At 37.7% G+C, this 20,593-nt stretch overlaps 6 protein-coding genes across 27 annotated transcripts; 4 read left to right on the forward strand and 2 right to left on the reverse strand.

The window, feature by feature from the left end:
- Window positions 1–1,028: 1,028 nt before the first annotated feature.
- On the reverse strand, window positions 1,029–6,143 carry LOC107266591 (OTU domain-containing protein 7B). 10 transcript variants are annotated; one of them, XM_025083893.1, is made up of 9 exons: window positions 6,012–6,143; window positions 4,216–4,457; window positions 3,877–4,141; window positions 3,653–3,803; window positions 3,211–3,582; window positions 2,811–3,130; window positions 2,571–2,729; window positions 2,414–2,489; window positions 1,029–2,317 (listed from the first exon to the last, which is right to left on the reverse strand). In XM_025083893.1, the coding sequence occupies exons 2-9, from the start codon at window positions 4,439–4,441 to the stop codon at window positions 2,183–2,185; spliced, it is 1,704 nt and encodes a 567-aa protein (XP_024939661.1). In that variant the 5' UTR covers window positions 4,442–4,457; window positions 6,012–6,143; the 3' UTR covers window positions 1,029–2,182. The 10 variants fall into 10 exon arrangements, with proteins under 10 accessions (XP_024939661.1, XP_024939662.1, XP_015592699.1 ...); XM_025083894.1 differs by lacking the exon at window positions 6,012–6,143 and adding an exon at window positions 5,860–5,973; XM_015737213.2 differs by lacking the exon at window positions 6,012–6,143 and adding an exon at window positions 5,737–5,839.
- A 321-nt stretch (window positions 6,144–6,464) lies between these two features.
- On the reverse strand, window positions 6,465–9,997 carry LOC107266595 (caspase-9). Of its 10 annotated transcripts, none has more exons than XM_025083897.1 (8): window positions 9,160–9,232; window positions 8,869–9,001; window positions 8,257–8,404; window positions 7,890–8,101; window positions 7,541–7,820; window positions 7,225–7,460; window positions 6,889–7,135; window positions 6,465–6,793 (listed from the first exon to the last, which is right to left on the reverse strand). In XM_025083897.1, exons 2-8 carry the CDS (start codon window positions 8,880–8,882, stop codon window positions 6,662–6,664), a joined length of 1,269 nt encoding a protein of 422 aa, XP_024939665.1. In that variant the 5' UTR covers window positions 8,883–9,001; window positions 9,160–9,232; the 3' UTR covers window positions 6,465–6,661. The 10 variants fall into 10 exon arrangements, with proteins under 10 accessions (XP_024939665.1, XP_024939667.1, XP_024939666.1 ...); XM_025083899.1 differs by lacking the exon at window positions 9,160–9,232 and adding an exon at window positions 8,551–8,637 and having other exon boundaries at window positions 8,257–8,401; window positions 8,869–9,153; XM_025083898.1 differs by lacking the exon at window positions 9,160–9,232 and adding an exon at window positions 8,551–8,637 and having other exon boundaries at window positions 8,869–9,153.
- LOC107266599 (transformer-2 protein homolog beta) lies at window positions 9,425–14,477 on the forward strand. 4 transcript variants are annotated; one of them, XM_015737237.2, is made up of 5 exons: window positions 9,425–9,622; window positions 10,089–10,351; window positions 10,424–10,589; window positions 10,844–11,058; window positions 11,154–14,477. In XM_015737237.2, the coding sequence occupies exons 1-5, from the start codon at window positions 9,608–9,610 to the stop codon at window positions 11,329–11,331; spliced, it is 837 nt and encodes a 278-aa protein (XP_015592723.1). In that variant the 5' UTR covers window positions 9,425–9,607; the 3' UTR covers window positions 11,332–14,477. The 4 variants fall into 4 exon arrangements, with proteins under 4 accessions (XP_015592723.1, XP_015592720.1, XP_015592719.1 ...); XM_015737234.2 differs by having other exon boundaries at window positions 9,427–9,622; window positions 10,089–10,589; window positions 11,154–11,251; window positions 12,776–13,780; XM_015737235.2 differs by having other exon boundaries at window positions 9,428–9,622; window positions 10,089–10,589; window positions 11,154–11,251; window positions 12,047–13,780.
- A 1,190-nt stretch (window positions 14,478–15,667) lies between these two features.
- LOC107266604 (biogenesis of lysosome-related organelles complex 1 subunit 1) lies at window positions 15,668–16,462 on the forward strand. Its single transcript, XM_015737244.2, has 4 exons — window positions 15,668–15,841; window positions 15,912–15,984; window positions 16,052–16,269; window positions 16,348–16,462. Exons 1-4 carry the CDS (start codon window positions 15,781–15,783, stop codon window positions 16,380–16,382), a joined length of 387 nt encoding a protein of 128 aa, XP_015592730.1. The 5' UTR covers window positions 15,668–15,780; the 3' UTR covers window positions 16,383–16,462.
- Window positions 16,463–16,581: 119 nt separating this feature from the next.
- Window positions 16,582–18,490, forward strand: LOC107266596 (splicing factor 3B subunit 4). The gene is made up of 4 exons (XM_025083901.1): window positions 16,582–16,701; window positions 16,936–17,019; window positions 17,139–17,413; window positions 17,535–18,490. The coding sequence occupies exons 1-4, from the start codon at window positions 16,668–16,670 to the stop codon at window positions 18,375–18,377; spliced, it is 1,236 nt and encodes a 411-aa protein (XP_024939669.1). The 5' UTR covers window positions 16,582–16,667; the 3' UTR covers window positions 18,378–18,490.
- Window positions 18,491–18,721: 231 nt separating this feature from the next.
- Window positions 18,722–20,575, forward strand: LOC112494198. The gene is made up of 3 exons (XM_025083914.1): window positions 18,722–19,272; window positions 19,365–19,569; window positions 19,677–20,575. The coding sequence occupies exons 1-3, from the start codon at window positions 19,033–19,035 to the stop codon at window positions 19,691–19,693; spliced, it is 462 nt and encodes a 153-aa protein (XP_024939682.1). The 5' UTR covers window positions 18,722–19,032; the 3' UTR covers window positions 19,694–20,575.
- The last annotated feature ends 18 nt before the right edge of the window (window positions 20,576–20,593 follow it).

The following is a 20,593-nucleotide window of genomic DNA, read 5'->3' on the forward strand; positions in this document are numbered from 1 at the left end:
GGATTTTGTTGAACAGAGAGTTATTACAAGAGCATAGGATTTTCGGCACATTGGTCCAGGCGCAGCATCGCCCTTAAACTTTGAATACAAGTAGAGAAAGCTACACGTGGAATCTGATAGCATAATGCGAACTCGCGTCCTATTATTATTAATCCAAGTAAATTCGCCCGGCTAGTCTATCTAACATTCAGCAACGCAAAGCTACGAGTATACTACGTCGAAACGAGCCAGAAAATTGGTCGTTGCTAATCCCATTTTCGACGTAATATCCGGGCAGCCCTCTCGCTGAGCACAAAGCGACGCCAGTAAAGAAAACTTGGTAAAAATTAATAAACGGCGCGTTTAATTTCACGAAATTAATATTAACGGCTGGCAAAGGCGTGCCTGCCAGGACTGGGCTTCCTTCTCGTGGCGATTTTAACAAGTCGGCAACCTTTTGCGTGCTTACTCTTAGTCTCTCTCTCTCTCTCTCTCTCTTTACTTCCTCCTACCCTATAAACTGTCTCTATATCACCCGGACTTCCGTCCCGCACCCTCGCCAACTCTCCATCAAGAAATCTCGCTAACGAGCCGCAATTATCTCCCCTTGCAAAAGAGTTAAATGTGCACGTTCCCCCTGTTCTTTGTGGCGTTCGAATAACGACTGCCTGCTGTTCCTCGCAGGACATACAAGGAGACCGTTACTGTCGTCAATAAAAAGGAAAAAAAAAACAAGATAGAAAAATAAGATTTTTCCACAAGAGACCAGAAAGTATTTCCAGGTGATATAGTAGGAAGCAGACCCATTGGTCCAACGCTGGACGTCCCTTGGGACATTTTCCATCCTATTGCGGAATACTGCCAATAATGGTGTTATCATATATGTATCGAAGGTACGACTATGAATAATTGAGTGAACACGGAAAGATCCAGTATGGCCATTGAGGAAGGACCGAGATAGGAAAGAAATGGAAGTGATAACGGAGGAGTTGATAACGAACTATAGCATATGAACTATAGATATTTCATATCAATCATGGATCACGGACTCTCAGGATACTATATAAAAATATTCTTTTATTCTTGCACACAGTAAGTTTTACATGAAAAGCAATCGATCTCAACGAGAGCGTCGATTAGTCGGAGAACAAGTTTATTTTTTATGCATATCAATATGGATATAAGAACGAACTGCACTCGTAAAAAGATCGTTGCTTCGAAGAGCCATAATATAAGGGAAAGTTGAGATAGCTTCTTGACTTCTCGCCCACTTTTTCGTGGGCCAAAGGAAAAATCAAAAAAAGAAAAACTAAAAAATTCGGTGGGTAGTCGCGATGGACTTCGCGTATATGAGAGAAACGAGCAGCAGTAACACAAAAAAAGACAGAGCATTAATGTTTCGCGGTAAAGCCCTTCACACAGAAAATAACGTAACGACTTAAGAGGTACGCGTAAGGAAACCAACCAATCGGAATTTAATATTGTCCCCTTGGAGGGGGAAGTACTTGATTCTGATTGGTTGGTTTCCTTACGCATACGGCCTACGTCGTTACGTTAACTTGTGTGTGAAGAGCTCGACATCGTTTAAATTAAAATTCATTAATGTTACAGTAAATGAAAATGAGAAATAACGATCGAGTCCTTTATCGTAATTCGATAATTTGAACACTTTCTTTTATCACTCGCGCGGCACAAGGCACATATCAACGTACTCGGTAAGACTTACATATATACATACATATATATATATATGTATTAATATATGTATTTAGATATGAGGTACGTTCATGAATCAGTATACCCGCAACTTTTTCATTCTATAAAAAAAAAAGAATTCATCCGAAAATATAATCTATAATCTCTCGTACGAAATTTAATTTCGTGACGTAACACAGCAGAGTGGTTAATAATGATAGGTGCATCAATGGAGCATTTTTTACGAACTCTGTATGCTTGATATGCTACCGAGAGAATTAAAGACGTTAATAAATAAAGATATGTAATGCAAAAGATAAATCGAAGAGAAGAGAGTCCGAAGGAGGTACTGATTGTAAAAGTTGAAAAAAAAGATATGCAGCGAGCGGTCAATAGTTTCAGGAGCTCCTGCTTATTTTGCTAGGACAATTTGTATGCATTGTATCGATTATCTTATGAATTATTGTTAACGTGTAGAAGATTATTGTCATGGAAGATTCGATGCGGCTCAGCGGTATCGTCTGTTCGTCCAGCATTGCGAGCAGTAGTATTGATTCTCCGGTGCGCCAAAGAACTGACAGTTTTCGCTGCGACACTCCTTCACGATTTCCTGTAGGTAGAGACATTTCGCCATCGCAAAGTTCTTCCGCATCCATGTCAGATAATTAGACAGTTAACGAGATTCACACAAAATCACGTAAAGTCACCTGGAATCACTTAATATCACTGAATCACCTACCCCGATACTGCCGCTATTCTTCCAGAGTTCTGCCGGCGATCCATCGGACGGTGGTTGATCGTTATAGAAAGTGGATCTGTAATCAATAATTAATATGGATGAGAATTTAGTGATAATTCGACAACTTTATGTTTCTTAGACTAAAATTTATTAATACCTAGAGAGGTAGAGAGTACGATCCTTGTTCGGATTGGTGGGCAACAGCTTGCTCACACTTGCATAAGTTCCACTATCACTGGCGGCGTAAAACTTTGATTTTCCAGCCCCATAGTTCATCTCACTACCCGTCTGATCAGCTTGTTGATCCTGCAAATACCTGTTACAAAAAAAGGAACATGCGTTATCTTTTTATCCCTTAAATATTCGATCTGCGTAATTTGACGATTGTGAGACTCACCTAGCGTGAGCACATTGAAGATAATTCTGCAACATTTGATCGACATACTGATGACGCCTGCTTCTGATTCGCACGCACAGCAAGCCTTCTGCTGACACACCGGAGGATGATGAGGGTGGACTCTTTGGCCTTTTAGTAATGGACCATAATCTCCTACTAACAGATTTCCCAATAGATCCGAATTGCTTCGCTACGCCCAGTAGTTGTTTAGCTGCTTTGCTCTTGTTAGATGAAGCACCATCCGTATCGGAAAGTCTGTCAATTTCCTCAGTGAGAACCTGATACTCGCAATCGAGATATTCGCGTACAAGAATTTCCATCTGTGAAAATCATTAGGATGTGATGATCGACTGATGCTCTTTGCTTGAGTGGAGATGGAGAAATTGAGGAAATTACGTACTGTATCCTGTTGGCATGGAAGCAAATCCTGGGAAGTAACGCTCCAATCCCAATCTGGACCAGGATCGACGGCGAATAAAACTGGTAGCAATTGTCCAGTGTCTGGATCAACTACAGGGATGCTGACACCTTCACCATTCCCATCTGCAAGATCAGCACTTCCGTCTACGGTAACCAAGGGTGAAAAATGGGCTGAATGATAAGCCAAGAGAAGAGGAGTGCGATGACACCGAGCTGGTGGTACTTCCAAAGGTAGATAAACGCCTCCAAACGGTATAGGAGCCAAAGCCACTCCATCCGAATCTCGCAGCATAGTTTCCGCTATTACAATAATAGGCCGACGCAAAACGTGAGCCAAAGCCAGAACGTGTACCTAACAACATTTAAAGAAATCATATTAAAATCCTTTAAAAAGGGTGAACCCATACAAGACCTAATCATACCTCTTCAAGACTCTGGTAAGAATTGACAGTTTGATTTCGAGGATTTGCTGATGCCATTTCGACGATAGTCTGCCATTCCGAAGACCACTCAGCCTCCGTATAAGCTAAACCGGCTGCGGCGTTAAGTCCCATTTGTCTCCATTTCCATCTCCTGTTTAGCAATTTGTCGTCTTGCAAACCCGGCTTAATTCAGATTAAAATTTTAATATAAATGACACCCATACCTGAACAAGGCATGCCTATATTCTCCTTTGGATAAAGTTGTGTGTAAAGCTTCCCGCAACGTAAGCAACCGATCGTGAAAGCCCCACATGCCTAAAGAAGCTGCATGAAGAAGACAATTTCCATCCCCTGAAGTGGCCAACGGCCACAAAACTCTGAGACTCCCATTCCGACCACCACACCACCAATTCAACCTTCCAGCCGCTTCTAAAGATGCCAAACAGCCACCCTCTATCAAATCTTTCTCCAAAAAGTGACGAAATGAATCTGTACCAAAATAGATCCTTCATAAATAGGTATATTGTCCTTCAGACTTTCTTTCGCATACTCTCATCGCTTACCTGGGTAAATAGAGAGGTCCGGTAAAGAAAAGGTAAACTCGGGAGTATCTATAGGTCCAATTGGAACCAATTGAGAACGGGCATGAGATACAATAGCTGCATTCTCAGTAGCCCTCGAGATACCCCTTGCAAGCTTCTTAGTGGCGCCAGTGCTTCCCTCCAAGGTGTTGCTATCAGTAGTAGCCTCTTTCTCCAATCCATCGTACGTTGATAATCCAACACTCATAACAATGTATCAAATCCTATAGTAAGCAAGAAGAAGTTTCGATATTTAATACAAGAACCTATCACAAATGTTTTTTCCTTTACAAAATTTTCTAGAACATCCGCCAATTCTGCTTGTACATACATACTCAATTCGAGCGGCAATTTCGGATCATCTATGTTTAACTTGAACACAATACGACATGCATATTTATGAACACTAATGACAAATCGCCAATGTGAATTACGCAACTGTCGAGTATATAGCCGATCGTGACTTACGTGCGTTACGAAATTCTATATGAAGGCTGCATTAGAATTTCTTTAAATAGGAGATTCAAGATCGTAAGCGATTTCAACTGCGTCTAACGCGAAACGAAAACTACCAAGCCAGGAAGTACGCAGGTGGGATGTAATATGAATTTGATTAACGTCGCAGTATTTAAAACTTTTTTCGTTTTCACTAAATCTATGATTTTAACAGAAAAATGCGTAAAAGTTAACACTATGTTCAAGGTTAACCGCATGCGTTCATTACAACACATCAAAACGTTGAAACATTATTCAGTTAATCTCGTGTGTGTCATGCGAGATTTTAATAGGCGTATGTTCATAATTTTTGCAAATGAGCTCATACTTTGCTGCACTTCAATCTACAGGAGACAAAATTATCATAACCTTTGACGAACAAACTCCTCCGCTACTGCGTAACAAACAAGATAATACAGAGAGATTCGATACAGCAACAATAACACTAGAACATAACCTAACAGCGTACAACCTTACACGAACAAGGTGAGAGTGGAAACTGAGCGTGGAACGCTTGAAACGTTGAAACCTTAAATCGGTCACGCGACTCTATATAGATATATGCGTATAGGTATGCACACCTACATTATAGACTCAGTAGCAGATTCTGTACAACGTGTAAAACGTAACATAACAGAATACCTTTTCAGGCTTCGTGCGTTAAACGTATAAACACTCAGAGTCATCGTTGAGTGGTAAGCAATGTTTACAACTTTGGAAGCCATTACCACCAACCGTTTATAGCTGTACAACCCAAATAATGACAATCACTTTTCTTGCGACTTCTTTTTTTTTTAGTCTAAGGTTGGATCTACACGGTTTTACTACTCTACTTAACGGTTTGCGGTTACTGAATTGATGACCGATGACTAATCTCACTTTTATTTCGTAAGATGTATTAACGCATCTGGCAATTTCTGATTACAAGAATTTTGTAACGTTACAAGCTGAACGACGCTGCTATATCGTACGGAGGATTATTTAGAATAATTCTCTTTGCTGACTCACTATGTGGTCCAAGATCCGAATTTCTGTCAATAACAGCGATTATCAATCTTGACTTCTGGTAATTCGTTAAGTATTACACAATTTTTTGCTTGAACGACCAATGGAAATTTCAAAAAATCTTACGATTCGATATACTGCCGACTGCATGCGTCATGTCTGTTAACTCGTAAAACATTGATGTCCTTGAGTAATTTGGAACTATGAGATTTCTTCCACATTTCCACGATAACTTAAATCCGTTACAAGATAGTAATCGATGGTGCATAATACTTTATTTTTTATTTTGATAAAAGCTGTTTGCTTGAGGGCTTCATGAAAAATTGAAAACATTCATCACCATACGTTGCGTTCATAACCACATGTCACTTGTCGCACGAGTTATCGGCGTAATTAGTTTTTTTGTTCAGAGAAAGAAATAACGAAAGTTTTATTTTATTATTTATTCGCTTTCTTTTTCTCTTTATTTCTGGAAACTGGACTTATTTTATCCATGATTACTAGCTTGTGAACGATTAGGTCATTCTACGATTACACCAACTACCTTTTAACAGAGATAAGGAAAAAAAAAGACTAGAATTGTAATCGTGTAGAGAATTCATTCTCGAACAATGAACCTTTGTGAAAATATCTATTTCAAGATATTGGAGATAGCAATTTTTGTTAAATATAAGTTTTTTATTTTCATATCTGTCTCTTTTATCTGGAATAATAATGAATTCTTTTGTGCCTTAACCTTGGAACTCACCGATAATTATCTTTTATTTCATTTACTTTATTGTAGATATGCAATAAAAGGTAAGACTACGTGGCAGTATTTGTTTTAATTACATAAAAGTTATAATCATTATACTGATGAACTATATATCCATAAAAAATGTATATATCATATAAAAGTTGTAGAATATACGATAATAAGGGAAGAGTCTTAGGACTTAGCTTGATCATCCTCAAAGAGACCAGGATGTAGATAACAATGTTTTGTGATTCCCTTCAAAGTTACCACTGCTGTTTGACAGATATTGATATTAGTACGCAAAGTGGCTAAACGACTTTCAACCTACAAGTATAAAAAATATACAGATATCCCCCTTGACAATCATTTGATTACTTCATTTCTGACAGTAAATTGAAATAAAATTAACTTTATTATACCTCATGAAGTAAATCTAAGATGTGTCTCGAATGAGCATGGTTCATAAAAACTTCACAGAGAACCTGTATGTACCAGCTACCATTTACAGTATCACGAAGAGATACAAAACCAGATAATGTGGAATACACTTCAAACATATCATCATAGTTTCGTATAGTTTGTTTTGGAAAGCTTATCCAATTTGGATAGTCTGACATATGAGTATCTGATACAGTTCGTTTTACAGCACACTGCACCTGCTCTCCCCTGAGAAAATTTACGAATACTACTGTAATTAATAAGTATTTCTATTTGCGTTTTTCAAAATGAGTAAGGAATTATACATTTTCATATACCTGCAAACTTGAAAGATAAACACTTTTGGCTTTCCTGCAAGAGTTGGACAGGCTGATGCTGTGAAAAACTCCATAATAGAGTCGCACGAAATCTTATCACCATCAGTACCAGTTATCAAAGTATTGTTAAAATCAGTATCTGTACATTGACTACCATGACTACTAATTATTACAAAACTGCTATCCACGTGAGTGAAATCTTTCTGAGCAAACTCTTTTATTTGTGTTTCCATATTCTGAAACAATAGCAAATAATTAAAACATTGAAAATTTAATTATTTACGTCATTCAAAAACGTTATATTAACACAAAATACCTTTGCACTCAAATCCCTAAAAAGAAACACTTTAAACCCCATTTGTGTAAACAATTGCTTTGTATTTTCTGCATCGTGTTCAGCACCAACTCTGAAAGATTGGTTTCTACCAAAATCAATATTTACAATAATAAGCGCATAACCACGGGGATTACTACGCATTCTGTATCGTGCAACAAATGGATTTTCTGCTGGATCATCAAAAAATTGTGTCGCTTTTTTAACTTTCACCTGAAGAGGTGTATTCGTTTTTTTCAAAACTGTATAAAATCTGTCATGCCTGAAAGTAATTTGAAACATTTTTTTTATCTAATACACATTGTGTATTTACCAATGATTATTAACATACAATTCTTCAAAATCTTCCTCTTCTTGCACATTGCTGATGTGCGACTTAGAAATAATTTTATCTGAGGCCATTTGCCCATTTTCCAGCAAAGTTGCAATCTCAGTGTGTCCAGTTTCTCTTAAACTATCACATAAATTTACAAAGGCATTAGGACCTCTCGTCCTAATATTCAGAAATATATTTCTTTTAATATCTTCATTTCCTAGATCATTCTGAAATTTTGTTGAATATGTATAAATTTATTTATTTATAATTTATAATTTTTATTTATTAATTTATTATAAATAATCAAATGAATATTTTATTCAGAATATAAAGAATTACAAGAATTTAATACAGATAAAACTAAAGTAAGAAAATCACTTACTGTCCATTCTGGTATATTTACATCATCTGGATAAAAGATTTCTCGTTGAAGTAATTTGGGCCAAAGTATTGACATATTAATCTTATGAATGACTGCATCACAACAGCTTTCAATACGTGCACGGTGCTCAGCGTTCATCTTGAAACTGCTGAAAGGACATAGATAATTCTTTAACTCTGTACCTGATACCACTCCATGGAGATATCATTTGTGAATCATACAATCACTTTAGAACTTATATTCTGTTTATCAATATTACAGAAAAATAAATGGATGGATAAGATTCTGTTATACCTCTATCAAACTGTACAATTACAAAGTCCTCTTCATATAAATCATTCATTGTGTTAACTAAGATTAACAATAATGTTAATCTTAAACCTGATATTTTATACTTAACATCATTAGGTCATCAGGTAAAAAGTATATATATTATTGAAAATAAAATCCAGTTTAACTATTGTTGCAGGCCTGCATTCGTTTACAGCCAGAGCTAAACATTCTTTTTTTCTATTTTTCTTTATTTGTTTATATTAGACGCAATCCTATTTTTCCTTGTGAAACCGTCTTATTTTTTTTTCATATCTATTTAATCATTAAAATCACCCATACCTTACTCCATGCATTAGTGTCTCTTTTAATTCTTGTATAAACCTTAACCATTGTCCCGACGGTGACTGTGTCACCAGCTATAACTCAACACTATAACTAAGCGTCGTCTTTTCCATGGTCTTTCCCTCCTTTTCTGCCAAATGACAAAATTTGTTCTCGGTACCTATACTTTCTGCATTTACAAAACGGGCAAATCCTCATTGGTTACTTAAAAATATCATCTAAGTAATAAGAATTTACACTTTTTGAAAAGTGCAGAAAGTTAGGTAACGCAACAAATCTAATGAGTACCGTTCAAAATTAAAACACAAAAGCCAGACGTTTCTTATTCATAAAAATATCAACTGCAATATTGCTAAATCTCAACGTACTATTGGCCCCAATAATATTCCAATTAAGCATCGACCAATAATAAAACAAATCTTCATAGGTTTTGCTGTTGCTTGTAAAGTTAGCTTAAAGCCGTCCTTACGTTGTCCTGTAATCGACCAATCACGAGCATCGTTACCTAGCAACGCCGGATGTTACCAGCTTTCATTTTCCTCACAATACCAATTCCGTCGAACGCGGTTGGTCGGTGTTTCGGGACGGTTACAACGGGCAGAAGGTAGAAGGAGTCGTATGAGTGGTACACGAGTAGTACGCCATTAGTATTTAGTGACGCCACGATTCGTCTTTTTCGTCTTTTCAGCCGGTTTTTCACCTTTCTCACCATAGCGTTAGGTGCTACATATGCAAAATGAGCGACATCGAGGTAAGAACAAGCGAATTCATTAATATTAAAACCTTATTTCAATGTTTACTGAAAACTAGCGAGGAGAGACATACCACTGTATTACAACCGCGTTTCGTCAGTCACACGTTCAAAGCCGTTCTTTTGAAGCTACTATTGATCCACAATGTCAACCGTTTATTTTTTTTACCACTTTCTTATTTCTTTAAACTTCTCAGGGGTAAAACTGATCGTGCGACTTCCTGAATTACTTCATAATTTTCTGTTCTTTCAAGTCCTTTATTTCTAGCTACGTCCACGTCCATGCTGAACAATTCTTAGAGCGGCATAACGAGGTTAATCTAGTCGGTAATGTTCCGTTTCTGCATAGAATTGTTGCAGTCCATTTCACTTTTTTTTCCTAGGAAATTGTTTTCCATAATTAAATTCCAAGTGTAAAGTAATCAAAGAAAAGTGATCTGATTAATATTTTGTGTTTTGTTAACAGCGCAGCGGAAGTCGCAGCGCGAGTCCAAGGAGGCCACGAACAGCCGACGGTGGTCCTAGAGAATCTCGTTCTCGCTCGCGGTCGCGTAAATCACGCGAGCGCAAGGAAGGCCACAGGCCTGGAAAAGAGTACTCGAGATCGCGGAGCCGTTCGTTATCACGAGGTCGCAAATCGTACCGTGGCAGCAAATATGCAGGGCCGGGTCATCGTGGCAGTAGTCGCAGCCGAAGCCGTTCCCCACGTGGACGTTACTCCCGGAGCAGGTCTCGATCGTACTCTCGTTCGCGCTATTCTCGCGAGAGAGACAGGAACATTTATCGATCGCACTCCCGTAGCCCCATGTCGTCGAGACGGCGGCATGTAGGCAACCGGGACAACCCATGTCCATCGCGGTGCCTGGGAGTATTTGGTCTTTCTATCTATACCACCGAGCAACAGATCCATGACATCTTTTCAAAGTATGGACCTGTCTGGCGTGTACAAGTTGTCATCGATGCTAAGGTACTTTTAACTTGAACAATTTATACTACAAGATTGCAAGAAGATTGCAGCAACCCCTTAAATGACTGAATCAAATGAACATTGTTCAGTGCAGGGAATAGTATATACTGCCAGAGATTTAGAACGTTCGTTTATTAAGATTGTGCGATACGTTAAAGGCCTCTGGCCACACTAATTTTTTCTTTTACCCATCGAAGACTAGTGGAAACTCTAATTTCTAAAAGCTACTATACTAACCGGTATGAGTATTTCAGACTGGACGGTCACGAGGATTCTGCTTTGTATATTTTGACTCGTCCGAAGACGCTAAAGTAGCCAAGGAGCAATGCACAGGAATGGAGATCGATGGACGACGAATAAGAGTTGATTTCTCCATAACTCAACGAGCCCATACTCCCACCCCAGGAATATATATGGGCAAACCAACTCATCTACATGACAGGGGGTGGGACGGGCCCAGACGTAGAGAGTATGTATGAGGTTACTAAACTGTGTTCTTATTCCAATTATTTAACTTCATATAATTAATATTTTTTATTGTTTTTTATTTTACGCGAACAACAGAAGTAGTTACAGGGGAAGCTATCGCCGTTCTCCCAGCCCTTACTACAGCCGACGACGTTCACGGTATGATCGCTCCAGATCACGCTCCTATTCTCCACGTAAGTCTAATAATCATATGGTTATTGGCAATTCCTCCTACAATATGGACGGTCTACATGGTTATGCCTCGGCATTATGAATATAATTATGCAGTGGAAAAAAGCAAGCAAGATGGTGACATTTTTGATTCCGTTATGCTTTCGGTTAGCGCGCACTCGGAACAATGTTAAACATATTTTCGGCTACCTTAAAATTTTATAATCATTTAGGATATGATTGAAAGATATTAAGTTTCTGCGCGTAAGTTTGTGTTCGGACATTATATTTACATATAGACGAGGGAGGTATCAGCAACTGTTTAGAATAACAATAGCTTTTAATAATATATCAATAGTCGTTATCACTGTAATTTCCATGAATTAAGTTCGATATTGTTTGCGGCAATAGGTTCCAAGAGTGTACATTGTTCTCGATCATTTTACAAAAAATTTTTTAATAAATGATACGTATTACACCAACTTTTATATTACATGGATGCATAATTGTATTGCTTCAATGCTGAAGCATGTCCTCGTGTAGACAATCCGTATTTATTTCACTGATCACGTGAATCCCAGTAATGGTAATCGCTTTAGTGGAATCGTTACAAAAATGAAAGAGTGTGAGAAAAATAGAAAGAGGTGAAAGAAGGTGAGGGAGGGTGAGAAAGAAAAAATGAAATAAAGGTAAAGAAAGTGAAAAGCGAACACGAAGAAGCATCGCGAAATTCATCCAATAAACCGTACGGTAGTAGCTAAGCGTAGCCCATAACGTGGCTCAAACAATCATGGTTTTTGTTGCTTAATGAATTTCAGGTCGGTATTAAGTGACACGAGTGTGATGCGAGAGGCCAGGTGTTGGGAGCCATTTGTGTGTGACTTGACTTGACCCTTTGAACCCAATTACTTCTAACTAAATACGGGGTCAAAAATGCAAACGCTACATTCTATAAGCTATTCTTACCTTACATCATTCTGCACCGTATCACGTTATTGAATTATTATTACGTTACAGCGGGATAATCCCTGCCCCACGAGTAATTCAATTGATTTAAGTTGATCTGAAAGAATTGTCGAAGTACTAGTGTGCGTCGAGCAATTTGAATATGAAAAGTAAGCTGAAACACGGAGTGAACAATTGGAAAAATACCCGAACTTTTCGTGTAGTTGATATGGTAAGGTCAGAATGGACAAGAAACCTTATTTTCATAAAGCCGATATCAATTCTCTTATATTATGGAAATAAGGTTTTAGTTACTCTTATTCGTACGGCTCTAATGTGAAGGTTGGAATACGATTAAGCATTTCAATATTTTAGCGTTTTAGTTTGGCTGTTCGTTTATTCTTTTTTTCCATAACTGTATGTATAATTTGCTTGAAGTTGTATTCCAGCCGTTAGACGGTAGAGTACTGTTTAAAACGTAAACAGTACAAAGCCGCAAAATGTGGTATTCTTAGAGATTTAAAAAAAAATGAAAGAAAGAAAGAAAACAATAAACCTGCAAACTAGACGTAAGTCTTCTAACATGTTTGTTTGTTTATAAGGTTTTGAATCAAGAGGTATTGGATGATAGAGGGAAGTTTCAAGTTTCACTCTGAAAAAATGAAAAGTTTTGCAAAGAAAAGTCGAAGACAAGAATTTCTGAAGATCTTTCACTCTTGCTCGAATTTCAAGATCCGAAGGTTTTTCGCGCTCGTGACAAAGAATATGATCTGCATACGATTCATTTCCGGCTGAGAAGTCTCAAGCCTAGAAAGAAGAGAGCTACGAGGGCAGTAAAAGGCAAGCCTCAAGAGAGAGAGAATCAGAATCATTGGGCGTTGAAGCCCAAAATCATATTCAACTGGCAACTCGGTGTCGAAACAAAAACTCCTTCGAACTGGCTTTCCAGTTTCCGAAAATGTTATCAAGAGCCATCGAAATCTTTTATAACTAGGGACCGAGCAAAAGGGCTGCCGCTCCGAAGGTTTATATACCGATCATATTCTTTATCAGTTGGTTCTCATTGCAGAGATACATCCGTTTATTAGACATCGTTATTGAATAAATAAAACGATTATATATGATCGACCCATCACGATCTTCCCGATAATCCTAAACATCCCTCCACCATTCCAAAACCTCTAGTCCTAACCCCCTCGTTTATTGACTACGTTTACACGATGGTCTTAAACCGGTTTACAATTAGTTAATACTGGTCTAAAGGAATAGACAAATCGGAGACATCTTTACTTTTAAGGAAAATTTGGGTTTGGTCAATTCCTTTAGATCAGTATTAACTAAACCGGTTTAAGACCATCGTGTAAACGTGGTCATTGTTACTTAACCCCGACCATCACTTTCATTAGTTTCTCACCAACTCGCTTTCCTCACTCATCACTTTACATCTTACTCTTATGCTAAACCTACCACGGTTTTATGTCCAATACCTTGATTCCTATTCGTAATGAGGACATCCTTATTCCTTTTTTTTTTTTCATTCATCTAGCGCGTAAGTCACCGGGCGTTCAATAAAACGGTCAACAAATATTGACTTTCGTACAATATACTACTTGTGTTATTTATTTCTATTTGCGTAACTTATTCGCACATGAACAGCATTCGTAAACTTGTGACGTGAAGTCATTTAACAAAATTGAATAAGGACAAGCGCAAATGTAAAACACTGAATTCAGAAGTTCTCAGGCCTAACAAATTTACAATATGCAAGAATGCATTTACGGTTTCACCTGCGTGAAGTGGCCGGCTAACTTTTATTTTTTAAACTTTTTCTTATTCCAATCGTTTGATAGTCTTGCAAAATTATTCGATAGTCAATAGTTTTTTCAGAAAATCAAAATCAAAATCTAATTTGAAGTTAGCCCGCATTTTTTGGTTTCTAACCGAAGTTAGTTCTTCCGGGCCTCAATCAATACATAATTGTTTGATAGTTGCGAACTAACTAATAAAAGCGTTTGATAGTCCACCGTTTGCTAGAAAAATGAAAAAAAAACCGATATGCGAATCGAGGATCCCAGTCGATTCATCGATCAGTGTATACACTGAATTAGACCATATTGCAAACTTTTTCTACTTCCATTCGTTGGATAGTGCTGTAAAAACGTTTGATAGTCAACGTTATGTTCAGAAAACCCAAATCAACGTGTAGTGTGAAGTTGAATGAAGCGATAAAACGTTTCTGAGTACCCCGTTTCAACTAATCAGAGCATTGCCAACCTCACACCAGATTTTAATTCTCTGAAAAAACTAATAAGTAACTATCAAACGTTTTTGTTTGACGACTATCAAACGATTGAAATAACAAGTTTAAAAAATAAAAGTTAGTCGGCCAACTTCATGCAGGTTACGGTTTCTTGAAGAATATAATTTTTAAATGAAGAAGTCAATTCTGAATGACTACTTGAAACAGTGCAAAGAAATCGTAATAGAATCGTCATGGATGAAGAAAGACAGTCATCATGAAAATTTAAAATTAAGTTGAAAACTACGGCTACGGTGGAAGTCAGTATACCCATACAGTATGTATGTATGTACAATCATCCTTAAAATGGCCTGCAAGCCATCGTGTGGTCCACCCGCGGACATTTGTACTCTGAAAAGTAGTAACTAACACAGGAAGCCGGTTGAACGCATGGAGAAAATAATCGAAGTTTTAAAAAACAATCTTTTAAGTAAAATATATATAAAATTGTACAAGAATGAATAAAAATGATTCAGTTCTACCTAAAATTTTAATTTTTAACTCTATACATATAATTACCGTTGCTATGAGATGCAGAGTGACGACACGTGAGGATAAACTTTTTCTAATCGCATCGGCAAGTGGGCAACGGTTTATGTAGCGACAACGTTGGTAGGGGTGAGAGGGTTGATAAACTCAGAATACGTTGCGTGAGAGAAGTAAAAGATTCGAGCTGTACTGCCCCTTCTCTAAAAAAATGATCAGGGGTGGTTAAGAAGCGAATACCAAAACCAGATCACTAATTCCTTCCTTCCTTTCCTTATGGCTGACTCCTCCAATTAGGAGATGTGCAAGTAAAGATCACTAATTCGTGCATAGAAGACAGAATGAAGGACATGGAGACAGTACATAGAAGGACTATGAATATCAGTTTGCTAGGAATGAGTTCGGCAAGAGTGTAATCGTAATCATTCTTATTACTCGTGCAGATTCAGGATAGTTTCAGTCAGTCGTACTATTTAAACTGTCATTGGTAACTCCACGGGAAGTCTTTTGGAATTTCCATAATTTTCTTTGCTGCCGAAGACAAAAAGATTTACTTTGTTGTCCACATGTTGTTCATCTTCTCGTTCTTATTTTTACTTTGATGCTGATTTTACTGTTTTGACGAAAAATCTGTTAGATAGAGTGATCTGCATTATCGACTTACAGTTCTACATGAACGTTGAAGTTGTGAAGCATTTGACGGATTTAGTCGTACGTCTTTATCTTTGTAATTAATGCTTTTCTATATTTGAGGTTGACATTTCACTGTAATATACAAACCTTCTTGTTAATAAACAGAATTTGTATTTAACAGTAACAAAAATGTTATCAGCTATTGTCAAAGAGCATCAGAGTAAACAAGTTGCCAGGAAGGAAAGACAAGGTATAATTAGAACGTAATGATTGGCGTTTGTTCATCTTTTGCAATGCATTTAATACTTCATTATTGACAGAACAGAAACGAAGGGAAGCTGTGCAAGCTGCAAATAATTTAACACAGGCTCTTGTTGATCATCTAAATGTTGGGTATGTAGACAAATGTCATAATGAGTATTGTTTGTCCGACATACTATATTTTTAAATTGTTTTATAGAGTGGCTCAGGCATATTTAAACCAAAAAAAATTGGACGCAGAAGCAAAACAATTGCAACATAGTGCAACTAATTTTGCTAAGCAAACTCAATCTTGGCTAAACTTAGTCGAATCCTTTTCAAGTGCTTTAAAGGAAATCGGAGATGCTGAGAATTGGGCTCGAAGTATAGAAGGGGATATGAGAACCATAGCTACTGCTTTAGAATATTCATATAAAGGTAGTAAAAACAAAATAATAATAAACTAGTGACGGTAATAATTATTCAACTATTATACGTGATTACCTTATTTTTCAGCTACTCAAGAGACACAAGGTACCAGTACAAGCTAAATAACAGAAATTACGAAATTCATATGCTACTGAATATGTCTATCTAAATATCTTTTAAATAAATGAGCAAATAAAATATATTAAGAATAACTTGTGATATTTCGAATTTTGAATATGGATTAAAATTTATTTTTCATAGCACATTGACGGTGGTTGAAGGTACTCACTTATATCGTGTTATGAAGTAGTTTCATTAACTTACAACTAGATGGCGACAGTAATTCATTGGTGCGTATACAGGATTTACAGAACTTTGTGGAATAGGTTATATTGCACACTAAAGTTATGGCGGCCGGTCCAATAGCTGAGAGAAATCAAGGTAATTCTATGAAATAACACTTATAAATGAATGTCTTTTCTTCCTTCTTATATTTATTAACATTGATGCGATAGTGAATCATAGTGCTAGTTTTTATAATGATAATTTCAGTATTATCTGAACATATCATTGTTTAAGGTTAAGCATAAACGCTTACAAGTCAACGCTATAATGTTTCTAAAATAATTTGTAATTTTTTCCCATTTCTATCATTAATTTGTATTATGTTAACAGATGCAACTATATATGTGGGTGGCTTGGACGACAAAGTTACTGAATCCCTTATGTGGGAATTATTTGTTCAATCAGGGCCTGTCGGTGAGTTTACGTACATTCTTATAGAACAGATCAATATTTTTCATCATAAGAATAGAATTTTTAACGGATCTAATAATATACGAAGGGTAAATAAGATTTTGTGGTGTTTTTTATTTCAGTAAATGTGCATATGCCAAAGGACAGAGTAACACAAATGCATCAAGGCTATGGCTTTGTAGAGTTTATGGGTGAAGAAGATGCAGACTATGCAATTAAAATAATGAATATGATTAAACTCTATGGGAAACCAATTAGAGTAAATAAAGCAAGTGCTCATCAGAAAAATCTTGATGTTGGTGCTAATATATTCATTGGAAATCTGGATCCTGAAGTAGATGAGAAATTACTGTATGATACATTCAGTGCATTTGGTGTCATCCTTCAAACACCTAAGGTAACTGCTTACACGAATTCTATTTAACATAATCATTCAAAACAGATAAAGAAATTTTTCAAAGTTTATTTGGTATTAATATGTGCATGTAATAATCATATATATCCTTTATTTCCTGTAGATAATGCGTGATCCAGAAACAGGAAATTCAAAGGGTTTTGCTTTTATAAACTTTGCATCATTCGACGCCTCAGACGCAAGTATCGAAGCCATGAACGGACAATACTTATGTAATCGTCCCATATCTGTATCATATGCATTTAAACGAGACGCCAAAGGCGAGCGTCATGGCAGTGCGGCAGAGCGTCTTCTGGCCGCTCAAAATCCACTGAGCCAAGCTGACAGACCCCATCAACTATTTGCGGATGCACCGCCTCTTGCACCACCACCAATTCCAAATTCAAACGCATCCCATCAGCAGACACATCATCCACAGCATCACGTAATGCATCATGGAATGGTGGTACCTCCACCTCCACCACCTTCAACACCCATCTCTTCGATGGGACATCCACCACCGCCACCAGTACCACCACCTCCATCAGGAGGATTCGCGCCATCGAATATTCCACCTCCTCCTCTGCCTCCAATGTCTATGGCAGCTCATCCGCCATTACCACCAGGAATGCCACCACCGCTACCTCCTATGCCGGTGCCAACATCTCAAGCTCAACAAACTACTCCAAGAATGATGCCACCTCCGCCGCCACATTGGAGTATCGGTGGCCCACAACAGGGTCAGTTCCCACCACCACCGCCACCTTCCCAGTCCGGAAATCCTCAATTCGGGCAATTTCAACCTCCACCACCAAGACCGCCGCCAGGATGGCGACATCCACCACCTCCACCGGTATCACAAGGTGGACAACTACCTCCACCGCCACCCCAATTTCGACCTCCGTTTCCTCCTAGAGGGCCACCTCCACCTCCACCTCCTCATGACGCTACCCAATACCAAGGTTAAGACAATCATTATTGAGTATAAATTTCTGTACGAGGAACGTGTAAAATTTTCATAAAACATAATCAAGACCCACATATTTTAATGGAAAATAAAATTAAAGAGGTCAAGACTCACTTGATAGATTATTTATACAAATTAAACAACTATGGTTACCATAAAACTTCTATAGTCTTCAACAGATCTATGGTAGTTCAGCAATAATACAGTAGTAGTGGTCAGTAAGGAATATCGATCGGTTTCCGTGCGTGAACATGATTGCTTTGCCGGACGTAGGTTCCATCGATTATTTCACGTGGCCTTCTCCCAGCCAGGTAACTACCATGTAGTTATAACTCCTAGTGTCCGTATAGCCGCACCCAATGACACCGCAGTCATCCCTTACTTGGCGCATCGGTTACCGCTATCACAAGCATACTCGTAGTTAACTAATATATCTGCGCATCACACACGTCTCTTATGACCCTGAAGTGTTGTGCTTTGATTGTAAAATTGAGAAAACGAAAAATCATAATATTTCCACTAACAAATACCTCGTACCTTGTTAAGAAGCGTGTATCATGTATATGAGAGGAGCTCTTCAGAGTACATGAAAAAAGTATAATTGTGTGAAACAGAAAGAAGAAGAAAAAAAAAGAATGTGGCAAAAGATAATACAATGAAAAGGAATGTAGTGGATATGGGATTAATATACGAATGTAATTTGGATATACGTAATGTCGGAAACGATACTGGCACCAATGGCCATTTTAGTTGTCCTCCAGATAAGTACTGTTTGTATTGCTGTTGCAATCCACAATGCTGTCTATTGGTACAACGACGTCCGCCAAGGCCAATTTGGGACGCATGGTATTTCTGGTTGGGCATTGCACTCCTTGCATTTTTTGTCATCATTTCGGTAATGTATCCGTCCTGCGATATTGCGTATTAATCAATTATAAATTCGAGAGAGTATAAGCGTCTTTGATAAATGAATATTTTCATTATAAGGTAAGCAGTTACATCGTGAGTAGCTGCAGGCATAATTTGCATAATATTACACTGGGTCAAAATGTACCACATGTTAATGATAATAGGGATGGAAATCATTTTCAAAATCATGAGATATCTATTAACATAATAGCGACTCCTGCTCTTTTGCATTCTCATAGAAAAATGTCGTTGGTTCCTCCACAGCCACCTTTTACCCATATGAGTAAGTTTATCTACTTTGATACATCTAATATTTATACTCCATTAATCATTGGGGTAAGGTGCAGCTTCATGAAGATACAAATAAATGAAAATTCTGGTAAATTTCAGCTCCTGTGGTAGCATGATTCTCTTTCCATACGGATGATGATGATCACCTCCTGGGTTCTGGATAGGATCTGCCTTTTTTTTTTAATATCAAGATAAACCAGATTCTATAGGTACTACAACTTCCTGGTACCAGGGTCGAAAGGCATTAACATTAAAGCCAAGGGGTGCTTTATTACAAGGGAGCCTATGTGTTTACCATAAATACATCTTTCACTTTATCCGCGAAATTACCTTTAATGCATCGGTTAAAAGACAAGCTCCTATATCTATCTTGGCTAAGGAGTTTTAGCAAAGAAAATCTATAGTATAATCTCGGCATAAGATCAACTATTATGCATACTGATATGCGATAACAAAAGGAAATCAGAAATTTATCATTGTCCAACGTAACGTGTTTATGGATGAGAATCTCAAGCTGAAGACAAAGCCGCAGCTGTAGCCGGCTTACCCTGCAAACAAAGCCCCGCTTAAATATTGTTTCAGGCTGCAACGTCGAGCGAGCTCAAGCCAGTTCCTCGTCTGTGGCAGCGTCTTAGGCCGAGAGAGACGGAGATAGAGATTGCCAGCGAAACTCGTTCGCGACTCCCATTAACAATTAAGAAGACATGCCTGAGGCCGCGGTAGTACCAGTTAAAAATCGAGAGTCAAGACTCGAACCGGAGATCTGGGAGTTAATTAAGGAGGACAATCGAAGGGCCCGACACCGCCGCTCGACAAACAGGATTGCGAAATAGCTATGAATTATTCTGAACGGACTGTACATTTTGTCAGAACTCACAGAGGAGCGTACCTCGAGATATCTAGATACGTTGAAATATTATTTCGAGGGAAGCATTATTGAATTATTCGTTACAAATAAATTAGAATAAACATCCGGTGCTTCTTCTTTTCGCATTAAATCCATTTGTTATTTCTAT

The sequence above is a fragment of the Cephus cinctus genome, unplaced genomic scaffold (assembly GCF_000341935.2).
Source record: "Cephus cinctus unplaced genomic scaffold, Ccin1 Ccin1_scaffold0330, whole genome shotgun sequence".
Lineage (NCBI taxonomy): Eukaryota > Metazoa > Arthropoda > Insecta > Hymenoptera > Cephidae > Cephus > Cephus cinctus.

What these genes read in the sequence shown, in the direction of transcription:
- LOC107266595 (XM_025083897.1), bottom strand. An exon ending in TAAATATACCAGAATGGACA is followed by an intron (nt 8,102 to 8,256) that starts GTAAGTGATTTT and finishes ACAAAATTTCAG; the next exon opens with AATGATCTAGGAAATGAAGA. An exon ending in TCTTAGATTTACTTCATGAG is followed by an intron (nt 6,794 to 6,888) that starts GTATAATAAAGT and finishes TTATACTTGTAG; the next exon opens with GTTGAAAGTCGTTTAGCCAC.
- LOC107266591 (XM_025083893.1), bottom strand. Translation starts at nt 4,441, where the DNA reads ATGAGTGTTGGATTATCAACGTACGATGGATTGGAGAAAGAGGCTACT. An exon ending in TATAGGCATGCCTTGTTCAG is followed by an intron (nt 3,804 to 3,876) that starts GTATGGGTGTCA and finishes ATTGCTAAACAG; the next exon opens with GAGATGGAAATGGAGACAAA. An exon ending in CGTACTCTCTACCTCTCTAG is followed by an intron (nt 2,490 to 2,570) that starts GTATTAATAAAT and finishes TATTGATTACAG; the next exon opens with ATCCACTTTCTATAACGATC.
- LOC107266596 (XM_025083901.1), top strand. Translation starts at nt 16,668, where the DNA reads ATGGCGGCCGGTCCAATAGCTGAGAGAAATCAAG. An exon ending in AATAGCTGAGAGAAATCAAG is followed by an intron (nt 16,702 to 16,935) that starts GTAATTCTATGA and finishes TTATGTTAACAG; the next exon opens with ATGCAACTATATATGTGGGT. An exon ending in TGTTCAATCAGGGCCTGTCG is followed by an intron (nt 17,020 to 17,138) that starts GTGAGTTTACGT and finishes TTTTTATTTCAG; the next exon opens with TAAATGTGCATATGCCAAAG.
- LOC112494198 (XM_025083914.1), top strand. Translation starts at nt 19,033, where the DNA reads ATGAAAAGGAATGTAGTGGATATGGGATTAATATACGAATGTAATTTG. An exon ending in CATTTTTTGTCATCATTTCG is followed by an intron (nt 19,273 to 19,364) that starts GTAATGTATCCG and finishes TTTCATTATAAG; the next exon opens with GTAAGCAGTTACATCGTGAG.
- LOC107266599 (XM_015737233.2), top strand. An exon ending in AAGTTGTCATCGATGCTAAG is followed by an intron (nt 10,590 to 10,843) that starts GTACTTTTAACT and finishes TGAGTATTTCAG; the next exon opens with ACTGGACGGTCACGAGGATT. An exon ending in GACGGGCCCAGACGTAGAGA is followed by an intron (nt 11,059 to 11,153) that starts GTATGTATGAGG and finishes CGCGAACAACAG; the next exon opens with AAGTAGTTACAGGGGAAGCT.
- LOC107266604 (XM_015737244.2), top strand. Translation starts at nt 15,781, where the DNA reads ATGTTATCAGCTATTGTCAAAGAGCATCAGAGTAAACAAGTTGCCAGG. An exon ending in TGCCAGGAAGGAAAGACAAG is followed by an intron (nt 15,842 to 15,911) that starts GTATAATTAGAA and finishes CATTATTGACAG; the next exon opens with AACAGAAACGAAGGGAAGCT. An exon ending in TTTAGAATATTCATATAAAG is followed by an intron (nt 16,270 to 16,347) that starts GTAGTAAAAACA and finishes CTTATTTTTCAG; the next exon opens with CTACTCAAGAGACACAAGGT.